Source organism: Anolis sagrei, chromosome 1, assembly GCF_037176765.1.
Source record: "Anolis sagrei isolate rAnoSag1 chromosome 1, rAnoSag1.mat, whole genome shotgun sequence".
Taxonomy (NCBI): Eukaryota; Metazoa; Chordata; class Lepidosauria; order Squamata; family Dactyloidae; genus Anolis; species Anolis sagrei.
In genome coordinates, this window is record NC_090021.1 from 139,037,688 (window position 1) to 139,060,516 (window position 22,829).

Genomic DNA, 22,829 nt, shown 5'->3' on the forward strand with positions numbered 1-22,829 from the left:
TTTGCTATTGAATTCTGTTACATGAAGTTATTTTTAACTGCTCTGTGGTAATGTATTCTTTGTGCTTCTAATTTATTGATACAAGAAACCCTTTTTTCTCTTAGAAATGTGGAATGTTTTTTTCATTATTTCTTAAGCTACTGTTTCTTGCTTTTATGAGCATATACATTTATCTGTATAATGTGCATTATGTTTGTGATTTCTTTGAATGTCAAGCGTTGAGCCAGTCTTGCCAACAAAAGCTATCAAACATTTTCTATTTTCTCTACTTTCCTTGTTTTGTTTTTCTTTTTTTAATAATTAATTTTTAAAAACTCTTAATGGGAATTCTGGCACTGTCTATCTTCTCTGTTCTGCAGAAATGTTGAAGGAGTTGAACCAGCAACGCAGAGCGAAAGAGTTTACAGACCTGAAAATTATTGTTGAAGGCAAAGAGTTTGAAGTCCACCAAAATGTTCTAGCTTCCTGCAGCTTGTATTTCAAGGACCTGATTAAAAGGTTTGCCTTCCTTCCAGCTGTGATCTGGTCTGTTCTTTTGTAGGGCGCATTTGTGTCGCTTTTTTTTCCTCCCCTCTCTTTCAGGTTTATGAAGATTTGACTCTCCTGTCACAGAGCCAGTAGCCATTCTTTCCACTTACTCTGAATGTATTTTTTTCTCAAAACAAAAGTTTCAGATCCTTTCATTACCCATAACTCAAGATGCGTGATTCCTTGCATATTTTGGCTGAAGCAAAAGGTCTTCTCGCAGACCATTTTGAAGTCAAACTCATACAAATTATAAGCGGTGCCCAAAATCACAAAGCACAACAGTTTAAAGGGATGTGGCGAGCTCTTCCTTTAAGGCTTTCATAACCCATATATCTCTGGGAAATGGTGAGCTCAAGACGATGAGGATTGAGTAGTGTAGCATAGATGGGACCCTTTTGTCTTTGATGTTTTGGACACCTGACGCTTGGCTCTTGGAAGCCAAAAGGTGAATAATAAGAAGACATACACTAGTATTTGGATACAAACTTTCATGTATAAGAACACACTTTTCAAAGCAGGAGATAGGAAAGAAGCAAGAAAAGATTTTAAAAATTCTTGAATTCTCTCTGCTTGGTAAAATACTTTTCTCCCTAGCCAAATAGGAATTTAGTTTAGCTCCTTAGTGGTGTGTGTGTGTGTTTTATAGAACGTTTTCGCACCTTTGCAATTTTCTCCCTCTGTTTCCAGCCAGTTGAATCTAAGCATCGCATGGTTCCCTTTTACTTTCCATTACACTGATTATTTTAAATGTACTTGCTTCTCAGATGCACATGGAAATAAATTGCTAGTTTTCCATGGTTAGTAAGTCAGCGTAGCAACGTTGCGCGAACCCACAAGAATAATGTTCATATTTCTCTCAGTCGTCAGCAAATTAATGGGGCTGCTGATTTTTGCCTTGCAGTATTTTTCCTGAGCAAACTCTGAACCTGAAGTGTGCAGACACACACTCAAATACACACACATACACACAAAGTGAGGCTGGGAAGATTTACACAACACTGCGCTTGCTTTCAGATTGTGCATTTCAATGTTGCCAACTAACAACAGAGCACCTGTATTTTATTCCAGGGTGGCATGTTTGCTGGTATCCGTACGTTCTGTCCTCTGGCTTAAAGCTTGGGTTTCTTCCTAATTGTGGAGATCTTACGCTACTGTCGTATAATTGCACTGACTGCCTTATCAATTATTCATAAAAGGTTGGCTTGATAGCTTGTGTCTCCCCCACCCTTCGTAAATCTAATGGTAGCAAGCTTGAGCTGTTCTCTCCATCTCTGCTCTCCTATCTGCTCATTATCACTTACTAGTTAAGGCCTGCATTATATGCCTCTCACAGAGATGAGATATTATTCTACAGGGGAAGGCAAATCTTAGACTCTGTTTATAGAAAGCCAGTAATTGACTGGCCACGAAGTGTCATTGAGCATAGCTGTGATGCCTCTCACTAACTAGTCAAGTCATCAGATATGGTCCGCTTCTTGAGAGAAAGAGAGAGAAAGAAAACAGAGATAGTTGTTATTTATCTTAGAGAGTTGTCAGTTGGAGATGAAGTGCAGGCTGACTACAGCATTAATAAAGCCGTCCTGGTAGAGTTTCAGTCCAATCAGTGAGAACCTTTAAATGACTTGTCTTTTGCTATGAAGAGATTATATTAAGCTGCTGTAAGCCACCTTGATTGTTTAGTATAGAATTCCATTATCCATGGATTCAATGTCCATCGTTTCACTTTTCCTACCCCTCAAAATATTCTCCCTTCCCCAGAAAATTTTATGGGCCTTTCTAGGACTTACAGCAGGAGGTGACCTCACCTCTGAGGATGCTTGCCATAGATGCAGGCGAAACGTCAGGAGAAATGCCTCTAGAGCATGGCCATATAGCCCGAAAAAACCCACAAGAACTGAGTTTATATATTTGTTATACCAAAAGATTAGGGACCAGAAAAGATACTATCTAAAGTGCCATGGATTGAAAATGGGTCACCTACGTGGAGCACTGAACTGTGACTTTGCTCAAAGTCTGAGTAGAAACATACCCATATTTCCTTGAATCTTATGTACCATCAAATCTATTTTCGAAACCCTGAAACCAAAAAAAAGTATTTGCTGGCGAATGTAATGCACAGCGGCAAAAGATGCACTCTTTCTAATTTGGCCTTATTATGATCAATATCTATATAAATAAAAATGTAATGTATGTTTGTGGGATTAACAAAACTCAAAAACCACTAGACGAATTGACACCAAATTTGGACACAAGTCACCTAACAGGCCAACAAGTAACCATCACTCATAAAAACCCTGAAAAACACAGCAGAAGAGACTTGAAAAGCTAATAAAAATAAAAAATACATTACAATGCATGTGCAAAACCACATATATTCATGCAAACACACATATGTATACATATACACAAATATATACACACATATATACACACATAAAATACATATACACAGATTGGGCCACAGCAACCCGTGGCAGGGGACGGCTAGTTATTAATATTCCGCACTATCTCCCTGAACGGACTCAGGATAGATTCCAGTATATACAGACACAAAGGCAAACATTCAATGCCTAGAAACAACAAAACACACCAGAAAGGTGTGCATTACAGTGACTGCCTGCTTAGAATTCCTTCTCTAAAAGCAAGTTTTAAAACACCAAAGCTTTCAGCAATGGTAAAGAAAACCTTGGGGTGCATTAATTCTACAGAATAAATCCACTTTAACTACTCTGTCTGAATGCTATAGGATCACGTGCTGTAGTTCAAGATCATGGGGGCTGCCAAAGAATGCAGATGCCTCACCAAACTACAAATCCCTGCATTGCATGACATTGAGCTATGGCAATTAAATCAGTCATGATGTTCCTCAAATAGGAGTTCCAGATGCTCCTGAGGTAGCTACCCCATCACTAAGATTACCATGTTATGCAAATATAACGTGTACCCCAATTTTGGGAAGGTAATTTAGCCAAAAAGGGTGAGCATTAGATTCGAGTAAATACAGTATTTATTTTCACTGTCTTTTAGGGATTGTAATTTGCAAATGCAACCTTCATTTATCTCAGACCAGCATCCCAAAGCCACAAATAAACCAGAAGTGAAGTTGAAATAACCAACATGGTCAATTATTAACAGTAGGAAATACACTATAGATTTTCCTGGACAGTCTGTTTGTAAAATAGAGAATTTAGTAAGTTGTATTTATGAGCTAATAAAGTACACAATGTATAGCAGTGCTTATGACGGAATTGCAGCATTTTTTGAAAGGGCCAAGCAACTTCAGAGGAGGATTAGGAAAGAATATAAAATATAGATTGGGAGTGCTTAAATTTCCCCTCTTCTTCTTCTTCATGTCTCCAACTCTAACTCCCCATTTCCTGCAGGTATACTCACTTCCCTTCATTATATCCATCTTAATTCTTTATTGACAGACTGGGGACATAGATAGCCATGCTATTTTTAAACAAAAACAAAAAAACAAACATGAGCAGTGCTTAAAAGTGTTTCCTCATTTTTTCAAAACATAACCTCTTTTAAAATCAACTTAATTTAAGCTTTTCTAACGTCCCTATGTGTATTAATAATAGCATTAGACTCAAGTGTTTATTGATGTAATCATTCCAAATTTGCCATTTTGAGATAATCATTCATTTGGTGGAATAGGTCCTGTGAGGACTTACTCAGTTCACTGACTTTGAGGAAGATAAAAAAGGAAGCCTGAGACAGGAAATAACAGTAATTGCCAAAGGGTAAAATTGGATCAGTGTTATGTAGTACAAGGTCGCTCTCCTCTTTTGATAATTAATAGTAAACCGTCTTGGGTCAGTTTTTGGGAGAAAGGCAGCAAATAAATAGAATATAGAAATAAATAGACTAACAACATAGACGAAGTCACAAATATAGTTGTTCTGAGCACAAGCTTAGATCTGAAGTATTTCTCTGATTATGGAGGACCTCAATATCATCCTTTTATTGAACGTGACCTCAAAATGAATGTTTCAATCATTGGGTGGCACACTGGGCTTTGTTTTTATTTCTTGGCTGTTCAAGGGTTTTCCCCTCTTATTCAATATGTAAGTAAATATTCTTCTTCTCCAATCTCCTAAAGCCATGAAAATAAAGTTCTAATATATTTTCCCCCATTTTTTCACATTTTAGAAACCCAATAATATAGTATTCTAGTCTGTATTTTGCATCGAAAAATACTGTCATTTTGCCCTGGAGGAGTAGAAAAGCAGACAAATCTGTCATTCATTTTAAGTATCGTGGGAGTTAGTTTCTTGTCAAAACATCAAGGCTTTAATCTTATTTATTTACAATATTTATATTCTGTCCTTCTCACCCCGAAGGGGACTCAGGGCAGATCACAGAACACATATACGGCAAACATTCAATGCCAATTATACAATGGCAATACAGACAACAGATAGAGATATTATATAGGCTTTTCCCCATTTTTCAGCATCTTTGGAGGCTATGTTTGGTTCTGGCCACAGAGGAGTGCTGTCACTCCATCTCCTTGCCAAAGAGCTTTCATTGTTTGTAAACCTTTCCTCCTTTTTCTGATCAAAATGCCGTGCCTAAAATACCCCCCCCCCCCCCCGCTTAATGCGGTTCCTAATTTATCTACTCACATTGCTGTTTTTGATCCACTAGGTGGGCAGGGAGCTGGGCTGAAGGTCAGGCGCTCACCCTGACCTGGCTTCAAACTGTCAACCTTTTGGTTGGCAAGATTTACTGCAGCTGGATATTAACCTGTTGTGCTAAAGCTATCTTGACTTTTATGGCCTGACCATCCAATGAAATCCTCTGACCATATTCATGTAGACATGAATGAATTTGTGGCCAAAGTGTTTGTCTGTAGATAAAATCGTGCTGAGCCAGTGCTATAGGTAGTTTTATCATACATGTCAATGCTTACAAGAGCAAAGACAGAAATGCATTTTTTCAGAGCCTAACTCTAATTTTTATTCTACATTTTCTGATCTGGAGGAAGCTCCAAAAATCTACTAGGTAATGAATCTGTTAAGCATTTCATACAGGGCTACTTAGGACTAGGAGCCACAATTGTGCCGTGGGTTTATTTATTTATTTATTTACAATATTTCTACCCCTCCTTTCTCTAACCCGGAGGAAACTCAAGGTGACTTCACAGCCAGGCAACCATTCAATGCCTTCAACAATGTACAACTAAAAACAGCATTTGGATACATACATTAACACATTTTAAAATATATAAACCCTAGTGCCAGCTGAACTGCTGACCTGAAGGTCGGCAGTTCGAATCCACGAGATGGGATGCGCTCCCATCTGTCAGCTCCAGCTTTCCAGCAGGAACATGAGAGTAGCCTTCCACAAGATGGTAAAACACCTGGGCGTCCCCAGAGCAATGTCCCTGCAGACGGCCAATTCTCTCACACCAGAAGTGACTTGCAGTTTCTTAGGTCACTTCTAACTCAATTAAAGAAAATCATAGGGCTACCTTTTAACTTAAAAATGAAGTCAGACCAAATATTCATAGTGTGCCTCCTTTGGCCCTTAAAGCGATAAAATAGGCCTTTTTACTACTGTATTCAAGAAAGAAGGAAAGAATTAGACTGTTCCCTGAGCCAAGACACTTTCTGCAGCCATAAGAGTATTGTCAACAGCTTCTGTTAAACCAGTTATAAAATCTGGGGGTTGCTCGGATGGTCTGATGGAAAGAACAAAATGTACTATTTCTTTTTAAGGTGTGTGGAGAGGGCAAAAATGTTTGAGATGCCTGTTCTCTAACCCAAGATAATAAAATACTAGCATGGAAAACAGTTCCATACTTTCACTGATGGCTTCCTTTGGGGTGGGGGTGTGCATATTGTTAAACAGTGGCACATATCCCACCTTAATATTTCAGCTGGCTGTTAGGTTTGATGTTTTCCAGCTGCCAGACTTCTGGAAAGCTTGTTTTCATTGAGTACAAATTTGTGGGATTCTATGCAAAATGTGTTGAAAGTTCCAAAAGTGTTTAACTTTTTCCCTGCAGGGGAAAATGGCAGTACGGGAAGGTGAACTGCCTTGTGTTGAAGCTGCCGCAATAATGTAATAATGGGAGATTGAAGTCACTAACTGGGTTTAGATTGTTAACGCCAAATTGAACCAAAAGTGTTCATTACTGATGTGTCCAAAGATATCACAGAGACATGAAATCACCGCTTTGAGTCGCCTGAGGGCTGAGAAAAGCGGTATATAAATAAAGTAAATAATAATAATAATAATAATAATAATAATAATAATAATAATAATAATAATGAAATCAGCCCATTAATATAGTCTCCCTCCTCAATAAAGCACACAAAGATGTACTTGGACAGCTAGGTACTCTTTCAACCTATAAGGACTTCTTTGTGGCTGAATCTTGGCAAAACTCTGTGTATTTCTTTCTATGTGTATTTATATTTCAATTCAGACAGTATTTTTAAAACAATCAAGGAGCAACAAAACAGTCAAGTTGACGTCTTGACAATAAAAATGCTTAATTTAATTTAATTTAATCTACAATCGCACCATTTCTTGAGATGGTGTCATGTTTGCTTTAATTGGTTATGTTATAAATCCACTCAGTTAAAAACAAACAAGTTAATGGAGTGTAATAACTTTTTTAATTGGTCGACATCCCTAGATTTGTCAGATTTGTGTGCGGATATTAACTGTGAAAGGCAATATTTCCAGAGGGCATGATGTTAACCAAATGAACAGCCAAAGTTTTCAAAAGTCAAACTAGACAGGACCCTTCGTTTTATTAAAAAAAATCTGCTCATCTCATCTTGTTTGGACATCTATTTCTTCAATGCTGTAGTTGTGAGGGCAGAATTAATACTACTCATCCACCTTATGGATTTTATACTGTTTGCCTTTAGTGCTTTCACTTGTGGAAAATGGGACTGCAATTCTTATCCAAAGAATGACAGACTAATCGCTTCTCTGATTCATACTCTTACTAGACAGCAGTGAACCAGACAGAGTGATTTGCAAAGTGAGTTGGGTACCCTTACCATAGTTCTTTGAATCTTACAGCTACTCTGATCCTAACTTCTTTGCGACTTCATAGGTAAGGGCAAAAGGAAGTTGCTATCTAAATGACTTTACAGAAGTAACAAAATATTTGAACAAAATACTCAAACAGTTTTGAATTCAAAGCCCTTGAATGCTAATCAAGGTGATCAGCTGAAACATTCACACCTAGCCCCAGCAGAAAAAAGTCCTTTGTCTCACCCTGGTCATTCCACAGATATATAAACCTATTTTTCCTACTTCCAACAGACCTCACTACCTCTGAGGATGCTTGCCATAGATGCAGGCGAAACGTCAGGAGAAAAATTGCCTCCAGAACATGGCCATATAGCCCGGAAAAACCTACAACAACCCACTCAAACGGTTGCTTCAAGCCACTAGAGATATCTTAGGGGAAGTTCCTTGCTTTTTTTTTTCATGTCAGGAGCAACTTCAGAAACTGCAAGTCACTTCTGATGTGAGAGAATTGGCTATCTGCAAGGACGTTGCCCAGGGAGCGCCCAGATGTTTTACCATCCTTGTGGGAGGCTTTCTCTCCTGTCCCTGCATGGGAAGCTGGAGCTGACTGACAGGAGCTCACCCACTCCTCGGATTCAAACTGTCAATCTTTTGGTCCGCAGTCCTGCTGGCCCAAGGGTTCAGCGGAATGTAACTTGAGAGTTTGTGAGCTTCCTTATGAACTCAATTGCTAATTCAAAGCAGTAATGATTTCCGAACTTTCCATTTCTCATCTCTTATTAGTGTATCTTTCTATTGTACATTTTATTCTTTTGTCTTCCTATTGTATCTTCAAGATTCTTGTCAGTTCACAGGCATCCTCTTCTTCAACAGTCCCTTCAAACATTTGCGTATTACTATTAAGTTTGCATTCAGCTTTTCTCTCTTGTAACTCTCAATGGTTCCCATTTATCTTTCTTTGAGTAGCATTATGTCCTCTCTTCAAACTCTTATTATATTAACCCATCTGTAGAACTTTTTCCTGCCAGCATTTATAGGTTTCCTTTTCTTCTCGTGGCTCAAAATATCACCTTATCTGTCTTTAGTTTCTAGCTTTCCTCGAATGTCCTCCACTCTTCCCTTATCATTTGAGTTTTAGATTGTCTGCAGAAAGAACAATATATAGAGTTGCTTCTCTATCAATACACAGGCATAACATCGCAATTTAAATATTATTAGTATTTTTATTATTCTTAAAGAGTTAAGAGAAGGGTGTTTTCAAGCTGCTATTAACTGAAGAGTTCACTCACAAAAAATTAGTAGCTAAGGATAATTAAACCAACAGGTAGAGCCCACAAAATGGTAAGATTCCAATGGTAGAGCTCTGTTTCAAAAAGACTGGGCATCATAAAATTCAAGATAGAAGAGTATTGTTAAATTTTGTGGAATTTTCCATTATATTCATGGCTGAACAATTTTCACAAGAATCCAGAAGCTTACATTCCACAAAAGCAAGTGGCTTGCCAAAAACCTCTCAGTGAGTTTCATGGCTTGGAGGCAGTATAAAATGAAAGGCCCACCATCCAAATCTAGCACTTAATTCTCACCACTGGAGCTCAGCTTCCTTTAGTTATATAGGATTTGTTCCCTTCCCTTTCAAAACATTGTCTGAACAAAGGTGAAATGTAAACTACTGGAGCCATTGTCTTTGAGTAAGGCACTCTGGTGGCATAGCAGGTTAAACCGCTGAGCTGCTGGACTTGCTGACCAAAAGGTTGGCAGTTTGAGTCCAGGGAGCGGAGTGAGCTCCTGCTGTTAGGCCCAGCTTCTGTCAACCTAGCAGTTTGAAAACATGCAAATGTGAGTAGATCAATAGGTACCGCCTTGGCGGGAAGGTAACGCCGCTCCATACAGTCATGCCGGCCATATGACCTTGGAGGTGTCTACAGACAACGCTGGCTCTTCAGCCTAGAAATGAAGATGAGCACCACTCCCCAGAGTCGGACACATCTAGACTTAACGTCAGGGGAAACCTTTACCTTTACTTACTGCTTTGTGTTGTATTCTCCAATTCCTCTACCACCATCACCAGTATTGTACAAATATTTATGCTGACAAGAAAATTTAAAAAATGAGAAGGATCCAGTCTTGGAGGGGCTGAAATTAAGTACATATGGACTTGGATGAATCCCTTGGAGGGGGAAACCTTGGGAGCCTCATGCTAGGCAATATATGTCTGCGGTCAATATTTAAGAGGAGGAGAAACAGCACAAACATTTGAAAATAGTATGCAGGGATATTTCAACAGTACATGAGAATGATGAATTGCCTATAAATTTCCGCCTCTTAATAGAACTAACTCTGAACTATACTCCCGTGTCTGGAGATTTATGTAAATCTAAAGTAAGAAATAATTCTATAAGTTTTGCCACTAGCGCCAGCTGTGTTCTAGGCGCTTGTTTTATTATTGTGCAGTAAATTTGATTAAAAGAGATCTGGCCTCAACAAAGTGGGGATTTTTTTCTGTCAAGAATGAGAGAGAGAGAGAGAGAGAGAGAGATTCTCCCCTGATTTATTTTATTTTCCATCCTTCGCCATTCTTGAGAACATTTTAGCTGTTTAGTTTTTAGCCAACTGGGCCATTGTGTCGTGCAGTAGGCGTCAACTTCTGGTAATGCTTTCAAACATATTGGTGCCAGCAGTTTTTTGGCCCAGTTTCTCTGTTCCCCCAGAAACTGGTCTTCAAAGAGCTCACTTTGTCCTCATATTCTGTAGAGAAAAACTTGCAAGTCAAGGAACATTACTGCTCCAAGGACAATTGGTTCACCCTTCTGCTTATTGAAGCTGTACGTTTGAAACTTGGTTCTTTCCCTTTCCCCATCTTGAAGAACTCTCAACGGTGAAGCAGATTTTGATTCAGTTCACGAGCCCAGCACCTATGACATTAAGTATGTCCCAACTGTCTGTTCTAGGAGGCAATTAGATCATGTCCTTCTCTTGCCAACTTTCAAATATGCTGTTAGAAGCATATTTGAAAGTTGGATCTATTGTTCTTGTTGGTTGAGCTCCGGCCACATCCCTTGTCAACAAAGTATTTGCCATTAATCTAGTTTTGGTTTCACTGATGTAGCAATGACAGTAACAGGTAGTAGATTAAAAAAGGATATTGAATATTTGCATCGATGAAAGATTAATCTTCTTGAGGCAGAGCAGATGTAAACATAAACCATATGATTCATTTTCACAGTATGTCAAACCAGACCTTACGAATCCTCATCTACCAAAGCAAAAAATAAATACATCTGTGGCACGCACACACACAACAGCTCCTCTAGATCATTACATTTTGTTCCCCAAATGTGTGAAGTTGATGTACCAAATTAATGAAGCTGTTTTTAACGGTGGTACCAAACACTTCTAAATAAAGGGAGAGTAGAGCTCACCCTTTTCCTACTAAATCATATACAGGAATAAATGTCTAAGAATTATTTTGAAATTAATGTCCATAATGTCACTCAAAATGAATATTAATCATATCTTTTAAAGAATTATAATCCATCCTTTCTGGGATTCATACTGTAATGATGTTGCTCTAGATATGTCCACATCTAGAGAGTGATTATCTTCTTGCTGTAACCACTCAACTATATTCACAGTGTAGTGTAGTGCTGTCCTGTTGTGGAAATCTCTTACTTTGTATGCAGTGCATCGGTCCTTATATGTGTTACATGAACACATAAGGGATTATAAGTAGGGCTCATAAACATGACATGTTGTTTCTATATGGAAAACGCTAACTTTTTATTAGCTTGGAAAAAGTTGTAGATAGACCCTATTTCTCTGTGGTTGATCTCCTAATAAATACACAGGGAGCTGGGCCAGCTAAAAACTAATCATCTAGAGGTTGAATGGAAAATTTGAAATTCACCCTGTTCTTTATGGCCACAGTTTTCAATCCTTAAGGATCAATGTTTTCTCCTAAATAAATAAATACACTGTACATTGTACAATAAAATTATTCTGATATTATGGCATTAGCAGTCAGAGCCGCAGACTCCAGAAAGAATTATGAGTCCCTCGTGATCTGTGCTTGCCAACAAAAACAATTCTACAATATGGTTTTTTAAGTACCATTTTATCTTCACTTAAGATTTTCATCAGGCTTTCCAAATCTCTGATTTTCTCTTTCTCTTTGACACACACACACATTCACTCCAGAGAAAGGAACCAATTGATTTTCATTATTCCATTGGATTGAGCAGCTCTTGCTTTCCTCTTTTTTAGTGGGAAGAGAATATTTATTGTTCAGCTAATTATATCTCTCACCGCTAAGAGATTGTGCCAAGTAAACAAAGACATTACATACAAATACTTGGGAAGAGACAGAAGTTTGTAATTTGAGTTAGCAGGTATGGGCCTATAGCTGAAGAGCCACAGAGTGCGTAATGCAAGGGCAAAACGTGTTTGGCCCTCCATATGTTTTGTACTTCAGTTCCCACAATCCCTTTTTTATTGACAATGTTAGTATTTTCAGAAAACGTGCAAAACATTTAGATTTGAATGCAAATCAAGGTGATCAGCTGAAACATTCACAGCTAGCCCCAGCAAACAAAAGTCCTTTGTTTCACCCTGGTCATTCCACAGATATATAAACCAATTTTTCCTAGTTCCAACAGACCTCATTACCTCTGAGGATGATTGCCATAGATGCAGGCGAAACGTCAAGAGAAAAAATTGCCTCCAGAACATGGCCATATAGCCCGGAAAAACCTACAACAACCCATGGATTCCGGCCATGAAAGCCTTCGACAATACATTAAAACATTTAGAGTTCAACAGTTGTAGCTTATTGATCAAATGTATAACAATGGCGACAGGATAAGTGGATCATAGTTTGGAAGAAGTACCAGGGGCATACTAAATGGAGATTTTGAAGGGCTGTGACCCATTGCCTGATGCCGTGTTTCCAGGCTCTGAGCGAAATTAAACAAACTCTTGAATAGATGGCAGAACTGGAATTGTTCAATTGCCTGGTAGAGACATTGTGCTATTAATTTAAAAGGTAATATCTGCTTAGCACAACTGCTGTGGTCCTGAAATTCTGACAATCATGTATTTTTCTGCCTGTATTCTTGGCATCCCATGGCAAGTTGGAATTTCCTTCAGCTCCTGATTGGGAAGCCTTTATCAATTGGGGAGGAGTTGGCCGTAGAAGGCCTAAAATCAATACATGATAGACTGAGAGAAAGAACAAATGACCACCAAGGTAATCAAAATCTGCATGGGATAGTGATTTCAGTAACCTTTTGAGGTGGTTATTGCAATTTGTATGGAAAGCATATCACATTTTTCCAAAACGTAAAAAGACTGAGCCATAAGAATGGTACTGAATTTGGACAAATGGCAGAATAATAATCTGGCCAGCTCCATGTTCTCAAAAAAAGCCCTAATTTTAGTTCCAGAAAAGGTTCACCTCCTTAAAACCATTCAAACTCAGCTCACACAGGTTCCTGCAACTAGTTGGAACTGCATAGTTTAATCCACGTGGCTATGAAATATGGTATGCAGCATCCTACAGACAGGTCTCTACAGTAACAGCTAATACAAAGGAAGCCTTTTTAGAACTTCTTAGCATTCAGCCAACCCAGGATGTTTGCCAAAAAATTTCCCTGATATTATTACTCACAACGTAACCCTGAGGTATGGGTTTTTTAGGTTACCTAGGTGTGAACATGCATAAGCGACATCTTCCAGACCGGTGGTGTTTAATTGTGGATTGATGCCACTGGACCAACTATTTCCATTACACATTACACATTATTTACACTTCTTTTTTCCCCCTAACAGATGGCTTAGTTTTGAACATCCTGAGTTTGTTTTGACTTGCTAATACAACTCAAGCATGTAACTAGAAAGCAGACAGCTGTCTATAATATGTATAGGTAGCTTTCCATATGCAATGCAAATCAGAGGAAGAATATGCCCACCCTTCAGAACACAATCAGATGGTTCATCAACCCAAATAAATATGGTTAGCAGGTTTAATGAAGCCTCTGTACGCTACCAATTGGGGAAAATCCATTAGAATTTATAGTTTGAGATGTGTAGAAATGTGGTTGGTAGATTGATAGATAAACAAGCAACTGTTTGTAAAGCTGTTCAGCCAGATGCCGACTGTGACCTTGATCTTGAAGAGATCTACTTCAAGGGAAAAGGTTTCACTAATGGAGTAAGAAAAATGTGTACATCTCTGTACAAAGAAGCAGAAAATTATCTTTTATCATAGTTTTTAAAGATTTGTATCTGCAGACTGTTTTGCCTCCGTTAATCATCCTAAAGTATATGCATATAGACCTGTAGATCTCAAATCAGCACCAAGGATGAAATAATTGGTTCAGCTTAAGATTTTTTGGAAACATGGTTTGATCCTCATTTAAATCTTTCCTCCTCGTCGGCCCACAAAAACCCATTTCATCCTTTTATCTTCAAATAAGCTGATAAAAGAAAAATGAAAAAGTGTGTCTGCTTTTGGTCTCATGGATTAGGTTCACAAGCACCTCTTCCTTTCCCCAAGAAGATTCTTTCTGTAGATACAATAAGTTTTGCCACACTTTCATCTTATCAAGCAGACATGGCATGTTGAAGTGGGTTTATTTTGAACTGCATTAGGCCCTAAATTATTTTTAAAAGTTGTGTGCCTAATATACTTAAAACACTGCTTTCCAGCAGGAGTCTAATGTCGCTTTGCTTATCTCTTCCTTGTTAGGAGAATCTCTAAGTCTATTCATCACAGACACTGCAGGCGCCATGCTTTCCAGTTGTGAAAGAATTCCCTGACAGACTCTGTAAAATTAAGTTGTTAAAAAGCTCCCCTTCTGGCTTGTTTCAACACTGACCTAAACAAACCATGTTGCTGTTCGGCTCCTGATAAATCTTGAGTCCTGTTCTAAATCACTTCCTAATTTTAATGAGCTTATCTATCAGGCTTCCCCAGCTTTTTGCTGCAGCCGTTTCCCAAGATTGCCAAGCTGATAAAGCAAAGACTGAAATTGTTTATTATTACACATGATTCTTTAGAGGCAAAACTTTCTTTTCTTGGGGGTTGTGGGAGGAAGTTATTGATTTCCTGCCACAGTGTGAAATGTTTGACCTTTATAATGTGAACAGTGATTACAAGGCCAATAAATGACATCATTCTATTTAAACTTTTCGGAGAAAAAAAATTACTGATCACTTCCTTCAAAATAATTTTTTTGTTGATTTCTAAAGCCTGCTCAAGCAAACATATAGTCAGATTTTGACAGAAACTTACTAGTTTCCTTAGCATAATATTTATTATGTGTTTTGTAGCGTAATAAGATTAAGGTATGTAGTATTTAGGATTTTAGGAAAATATTGGTTTAGCTGAATGTATAAGATCAAAAAGTTTCAACGTTTTCTAAGCAGTAAACTGACATAATCACTGGGTTGCTGTGAGTTTTCAGGGCTGTATGGCCATGTTCCAGAAGCATTCTCTTCTGACATTTCGCCCACAACCCAGTGATTCTGGCCATGAAAACCTTCAACAACACATTGGCATAATCACATTTGGCAAAAAAAGGGGGTAAGCAAAAGCAACTCAGTTTTATTTTCTGTTATTCATTTGGTTTTAAGGGGGTTTCACATCCAAGAGTTCCCAGTGGACAGCAGGGAAGGGCGAGTCTTTCCATGGCACGTATGCCCACTGAAGATGCATACACATATATACATGTGGGTGACTGATGAAATGGGAGAACTCAGCTGCTGTGAAAATAACACCCTGAAACAGACAACGGCACTTGATATGTTAGCAAGAAACACCTTCACCTGCAACTAGCTTTCCAGCTGGTGCAAATTTCTTGATGGATGCTTCTATATCATGGCATTTCTTAGGATGAAGAAACCAAGAACTGGTTTCTTCCCATGCAGAAGAATAACTGCACCAAGATATACACCCTCCCACCTTTTCACACACATGTTGGATGGCATCCATTATTTCAGGGAAAGATTCATAACCAATGTTACAGATTGGTAACCGCTTGTTTCCAGTAAGTCTACGCAGTCTTACTATAGGACAGTGGTTCCCAACCTGTGGTCTGTGGACCACCAGTGGCCCCCAAGAATGAAAATATGGTCCACAGCCTCACCATTACTACGGCCTTGCCTCGAAACCACGTGGCAATGAGAGTGACTAGTCTCACGAAACCCTCTTACAGTGCCAAGGCACGGGGATGTCAGTAGGGGAGAGGCTGTCTACTCACGAAAGATTACTACCACATCAGATCTAGATTATTAAATATGGTTTTCTGTAGGCGAGCAAATGGTGACCACTGGATGGCATATGTTCTGTATCAGAAACAGCTGATGTGGTCTATCCAATGCAATTATCTGAATCAGCGCTCCAAATAATCAAATCAAATCTAAAGTTAGCCAAAAACTTGATTCATAACCCTTTTGGTACTAATGTTGGAGAGTGGTCCCTGGTCAAAGTGATCCCTGATCCAAAAAAGGTTGGGTATCACTGCTGTAGGGTAATGTTAAAAAACAAACAAACAGCCACAAGTCTGGAGTGTTGTGTAGTTTCCACTCCAGGCTGTCAAGTCTAGCATAATCACCAGCAGCCATACTGAATGAAAGGGATCTTTTCAGCTGCCAATTGGAGTGTATGGAGGATGACAATCCAGCACCCTCTCACCAACAAGTGAGGCTAGGAGGGCAGGACCTCATCTTAATTCCTTGCTGCAGCCTTTTTTGGTGGTGGGATGGGATGGAAACATCCTCCTCACACTCAATTGGCATCTGAGCAACTTCCTTTGCCCAGTGGAGGTTCTTTCTTTTAAGGATGGCTTGGGTTGTCAGATCAGGAGACATTACATGTTATGCAGACACAACTGAATAGCTGGTGTGAAATATCAGAATTTCTTTTTTTTATTCCCCGTATGTTTCATGATGAGAGATCTTTCTCGAGGGAGCACTTTAAAAGCAATTCTGAATTTCTCCATTATGTTCCAGAGACTGGTTTATTTTCTTCTTATTCATTCAGGGAGTTCCTCTCAAGATTTTTTTAAGTGTTGTTTTTGTGAAGAGCTTTTTTCTTGAAACCCCTTTGCTGTGTGCCTTCAAGTAATTTCCAACTTAGGGCAACCCTAAGGCAAATCTATCTCAATGTTTTCTTGGCAAGATTTGTTCAAAGACAGTGTAACTTGCCCCAGGTTGCCCAGTTGTTCTCTCTGTCCACACAGGGACTTGAACCTTGGTCTCCAGAGTCATAGCCTAAAACTCAAATCACTACACCATTCTGGCTTCCCAAAAGATCTTAGGAATAAACAAATAACAACAACTGCCTTGCAAACATATCTACTTACATTTCAATGGATTTAACAGGTATTGTTATTACTTGAGACAAGCTACTCAACAAGGTGAAGGTTCAAAATTGCTTTATTGTGACACGAGCATAAAATAAACCAAAGTAAACTGGAAATGATTCATTGCATAAGTATTTATCCCTTTGCTGGGAAAAACTCAAATAAGCTCTGGTGCCAGCTGTTGTTTCCATTCAACCCATATAAGTGGTTGAATGGAAAGGACGTGGCTCCACCAGGATGGAGGTGAGCTCCATGGCCCACTTTAGGATTTGGAGTTTCTCAACATTGCACCAGGTGATAGCATGAACCACAAATATAGAAAATCTGGTGTTAAATAAACATCTGAAAAGGCCATATATCTGCTTTTTCATTAGTATAGGAACAGACTGAAAAAAGCTGGATCTAGTGCCTCACTTCTGTTCCGTTAAAATGTGGATTAGGCACTTTGTAGAGTTCTTTATTTCAGGCAGGACCTTTCAGTGCTGTGTCACCAAGATAGAGACTTATAATCCTCTCTCTTTCAGGCTGGCTGTCCCATTAAATTGAGCAAGGTGGCTTTTTGGAAAATTCCTTGTTTATCTCACAGGAACCAGTTCAAGTCATAATCCCTCTGGTTTCTGATTCTAAACTTGTATTAAACTGGTCCATCCTCACAAAAGAGATACTAGTTAGATGGGTAGATTGATGCATTCGTTCCTGCATTTTTTGTGTTGGCTGAGACTGGTACTTCTGCAGGATTCAGATCCAGATGATACATCTAAACAGAGCCCGTCATCTGTATGCTATATGAAGATCACAGCTGCAGCTTGCTGCCAATATTAAATTGTCACTAGAAGTAGGGGAAAAGGATACAATTTTCTTTTCCGTTTCTGTCAGGTTGTGTAACATCAGTAATCTCTGCTGGGTATTATGCTCTCGATAAGAGGCTTTTGTGATTGATTAAACACCTTAGCTTTGTTTTGGTGTTTAATCAATTGCAGCAGCCATTTAAAGCTTGGCATATTACAAAGGAGAAGAGATTATCACTGAATAATTCCAAGAGCAATAGCAGGGTGGAGTTGCCTCGAATATTGTTATTTTCTTTATTCTAATGGTGGCTTGAGCTCTTAACAGCTTTTTCGCTGTTGTTTGCTTCTGCTGTCTCCAGAGAAAGCTTAATAAGGTCAACCACAGAATAGTGTGCTGAAGATCCTCTCAGATAAATATGAGATAATAGTGAAATCGCATTAACACAGAACTGGGATAAAGATTGAGGATGGCTCACATCGATTTTCTTCACCCTGGTTCCTTGTTTTTGTGTTATGCCGTATCCTCCATCACCTAGCCAGTGGTGAGTTGGGATGATGGGATTTTGTTAGCAAAACCTCTGGAGAGCATCAGTCTGTAAAAGGCTGGATTTTTGGAGGGGGGGTGTATCAGGGGCAACTTGAGAAACTGCAAGTTGCTTCTGGTGTGAGAGAATTGGCCATCTGCAAGGACGTTGCCCAGATGACTTCTGGATGTTTGATGTTTTACCATTCTTGTGATAGGCTTTTCTCATGTCCCTGCATGGAGAGCTGGAGCTGTCAGAGGGAGCTCAACCTGTTCTCCCCAGATTTGAACAACTGACCTGTAGGTCAGCAGTCCTGCTGGCACAAGCATTTAACCCATTATGCCACTGAGGGCTCTGGTAAAAGGCTGTGTCTCAAATTTATGTTCTACCATATTCGTCCCATCCTTTACTATTGTGGGAAGAGAATGTATGCTTCTTCCATCACAACATATGACTTTTTTATTGTGATGCACTGACAGTGTAAGATGGGATGGGCAAGAATATACTTGGAGATAAAAATGTGTGGTAAAGGGGAATTCAAAAGAGTTTCAGGAAATAATGCAACACCCATAGATGAATCTTTACCCTTCAGTTGAATAGTTGGAGACACTCCGCAGTAGAAAGGGAATAACTCAGTTAGTGGATTATGCTATATTTCATTCTAGACTCCTGATTCTCTGTTTCATCTTATGTAAGCACCTCACATATTTGAAGCCATCTGGAATAATGTCTTTAAAAAAAACAGAGCAGTAGGCACTTTTACTGTAAAGATATTAAAATAGCTGGCCGCATTTAAAGATTGTGAACTGAGTAAAGAACATATTCACCTTTAACTTTGGTTAACTTCTGTTCCACATAGCAGGTGGGGAAATGTTGGTAACATCAAAGCACCATTACCTAAAGATGAAAATGATATAGTATATAGATGGTCTGATACCTTGGCAGATGAAGTTACATCGGGAGTTCTGTTCATAAAATAGGGCATGCCTCTCTCAGTAAAGTTCTGCATACATAAAAGTGGGTACACACTGGGGATTTTCAGAAACTTCTGCATTTGCTTAACTTTATCAGAAGTTGGAATTGGTCAAATCTGATCGCACCACATTAAAGTCACATGTAAATTTCTGCAGAACCAGTAACTACTCTACACATTATAACACATCAATTTTAATTGAAATGTTTATTTAATTGTATATTGGATGTATATTGTTTTAGGCATTTAATTATTGCCTCTGCTGTAAGCCGCCTTGAGTCCCAATCGAGGTTGAGAAAAGCAGGATAGAAATATAGTAAATCAATAAACATCACACTTATTTAAACAGGCTTTGAGTCAGGTAATTGGGAGTTGAAAGCATTGGGAGGAGGGAAGTGAATTCCCCTGGCCCATTGGAATAATGGAATTTGTCTATAAATTATGTCTTCCATCTCTGTGGGTTCTGGATCCATGGATTGAACCAACCATAGAACTTTAAAAAAAAAAGAATTCAAATGTTTCAAATATATAATTGTGAAAATAAAAAATTAAAAGTAGTATGGGACATCTCACATTTCATTGGCTTTGCCCAATGGTCTCATGAGAGGACCATGGTAGAAGCTGCTCTATGGTGCATTGCTATGGACAAGGATGCTAGTGAAGTGGGGCAGAAGAGAGAGCAAGATGGAGTAAGGGATGGAACTGGTGGGTGGGATGGGAGACTAAGGCTTGTGCATGCCCCTAGCAAAGTGTGTGCAAGGAAGAGAGCGAGAAAGGGGAAGGGAGAGAACTGATCATCAGGAAGAGGTGGGTAAGGGAGACTGGGATTCACAAAGTGCAGCTGCCTTTGTTGTTTATGCAGGGATGTTGGGTTGGAAAGGATTACTGAATCCACTGTAACTGCGTCCTTTAGATTAGAGACTCGAGCATCTTCATTTTGGGATATCCTAAGGTGGTCCTGAAACCAACCCCCCACAGATACAATTGGTCAACTGTACTTCTCCATCAAGCCCCAACCTTAGCTCAGCGTTTCTCAACCTGGGAGTCGGGATTCCTGTGGGGGGTCGCAAAGGCGTTTCAGAAAACATATATTTCTGATAGTCTTAGGAACCCCTTTGGCAGAGAAGGCTGAAGATCTCTCCACCTGTCCTTCTCTTCCTTTCTGGAAACAGATGTTGCATTTTCCCACCAAAAAACCTCCTCTGTTGTAATTGGCCAGCTTCTCAGCCAAATTTGGTCCAGTAAATGAAAATACCTCCTACATATCAGATATTTATATTACAATTCATAACAGTAGCAAGATTACAGTTATGAAATAGCAATAATACACTAGGAATTGTATTATTAAGGGGTCACTGCATTAGAAAGGTTGAGAAACACTGCCTTAGCTGATGGAGGCTTCTTGGCCATATTGACTTTGATGCTTGGGGATCTGGTAGACTAGTCCCCTGCCAAGCTTCTCTTTAAGGCTGACCATTTTTCCAAATAGTATACCGGGACACTTGAGTGCTGGTGTTCATTCTGACACAGGTTCTTAGCAGCAGAGACTTGTTACCTACACTGAGAGCAATTAACCTTTCGTTGAGAAGGTGCTGATGGTGGTTCTAACCATTTAAAAGGTGTTTGCTTTCCTACGCTAACAGATTTTCCTCCCCTTTTCTTGGCATTACCAAATGTGTGGTGTTGGTTTCTTTTCTTTTGTTTTGTTTTGTCTTTCAGGTATAACCCGACTTTAGTGTTTCGCAGCTATACCATGTGCCAGGCATTAGGAAGTGGGCCCTTCTCACCCACTTCTCCCATGTACCTTTTTTCAACAAAGTATTTTTTTTGTCTGATAGTTTCACAAGCACTAATAATGCACACTTCAAATGCAGGCGACATTTTGATCACCAAATTGTTTAGCACTTTATGCAGGCCACAGTCATGAAACTTCGAGAGGATGGCTGCTGGCTTCCTGTGGCAGAGCTGGTTGTTCCAACCCCCCCTTTCCCTCTTCCACTCTAACCATTTTGTCTGTCTATCTCGTCTTGTATTTAGTTTTCAAAGCAATGCCATGCTGGGGGTCTCCTTCCTTCCTTTTCTTTTTCTTTTAGTGCCTAAAAGGGAACAATATATTTTTGGAGATATAAATACGCACACATCCATTTTTGTATATATGACTTGCTTGCAACCTTGAGAATGTTATGCAAATATCTTCTTATATTCGAGTCCCCCATTATTTCAATTTAGTCAACGAGTCCTTAAACATCACTTTTAATACTTTTCGAGATACCATTCCAAGAGGATAAAGTCATGAAGAAGGAAAAAAACAGAGTAAAATACCTTTTCTCTGGAAAAGCACTAGGCTTATTTCTCTTGCCTGGTTTTGATATCTAAAGACGAAGAGGCGTGGAATGGAGACATAAAAATATATTGCTTCCCTTTGAAATTTAATCCTGTTCCACTTTTTCATTAATGTTGGCTCATCTTCTCCTTGATTTTTGTTTGTTTGGTTTGCAGTTTTGGTTTCTTCTTTTGTTTTTGCATGACTATGCAGCCTAGGAATAAATTGTTTTTGTGTCTGTGCACAAGACTCTTCTCTTTCAGATCCAGTAATAAAGTCTTTTTTAAGTTCCTCGTTTTTTAAAAAAAGATACAGTATTTTCAATTCTTAAACAACAATAAAAGCAATCTGTGTCAGTTAACAGTAATATCTAGCCATCAATCAGTGGCAACCATGGGGAGAAAGTTAATGTCCTGTAAGAATTTCGTTGTCTGCTGTTGCTAGGTCACTTCGGGACAGTAGCAGAAGTGGTGAGAAGCTGGAGCTGGAGTTACCAAATCTCACAGTGGACGTCCTGGAATTACTGCTGGAATTTGTTTATACAGGTTCCTTAGTAATAGATTCTGCCAACGCCAAAACACTCCTGGAAGCTGCCAACAAGTTCCAGTTTCATACATTTTGCAAAGTCTGCGTGTCTTTTCTAGGTAAGGATTTGTGATCTTTCTCTCTGACTACCTCTGAATGTTAATGTTTTTCATGCTTTATGTATGTTTTTATATACGGCATCTAATTGTTGCCAGTTTGTATGCCTCCGGGCTGAAATGGGTGGGATAAAAATGATGTAAATAAATAAATTATCACCAAATGCCATTGCAACATAGCAAACCCCACCTCCCTGTTTGAATATAACTTTAATTTGGATGTCCTGTTGAAGGCATTAGGAGCCTGGCTTGCTGTATTATTGGCCCAAGGCTAGATAAACGCTTCATGTTGACTGAATGGCAGAGAAAACAAAGAAGCTGGCACAAAATTCTGCTCCCTAAAGAATTACAAGATGCTTATGGAATTGAGGAAAACATGACTCTAATCCTTGCTAATGTAGTAAAAAAAATCAGAGATATAGCTACCCTGTTTCCCTGAAAATAAGACAGTGTCTTATATTAATTTTGGCTCCCAAAGATGTGCTAGGTCTTATTTTCAGGGGTTGACTTATTTTTTCATGAAGAAGAATTCACATTTATTATTCAACAAAAAATTGAACATTTATTAAATACTGTACAGTAGTTGTCAGTATTTTTTATTTATTTATTTAACTTGTATATTGCTATTCCCAAGTTGGCTCGGAGCGGTTTACAGAAGCAGATTAAAACAATACAATTAGCTTTA

General features: G+C 38.9%; 1 protein-coding gene across 1 annotated transcript in view; it reads left to right on the plus strand.

Annotated features, from left to right (window-relative positions):
* The window catches only part of KLHL29 (kelch like family member 29), a 545,709-nt gene that overhangs the window by 404,277 nt on the left and 118,603 nt on the right, over positions 1-22,829 (plus strand). Inside the window, exons 6-7 of the mRNA XM_060786976.2 lie at positions 360-498; positions 21,948-22,147. Coding sequence (XP_060642959.2) covers positions 360-498; positions 21,948-22,147 — 339 coding nt within the window. The remainder of the gene's footprint in view (positions 1-359; positions 499-21,947; positions 22,148-22,829) is intronic.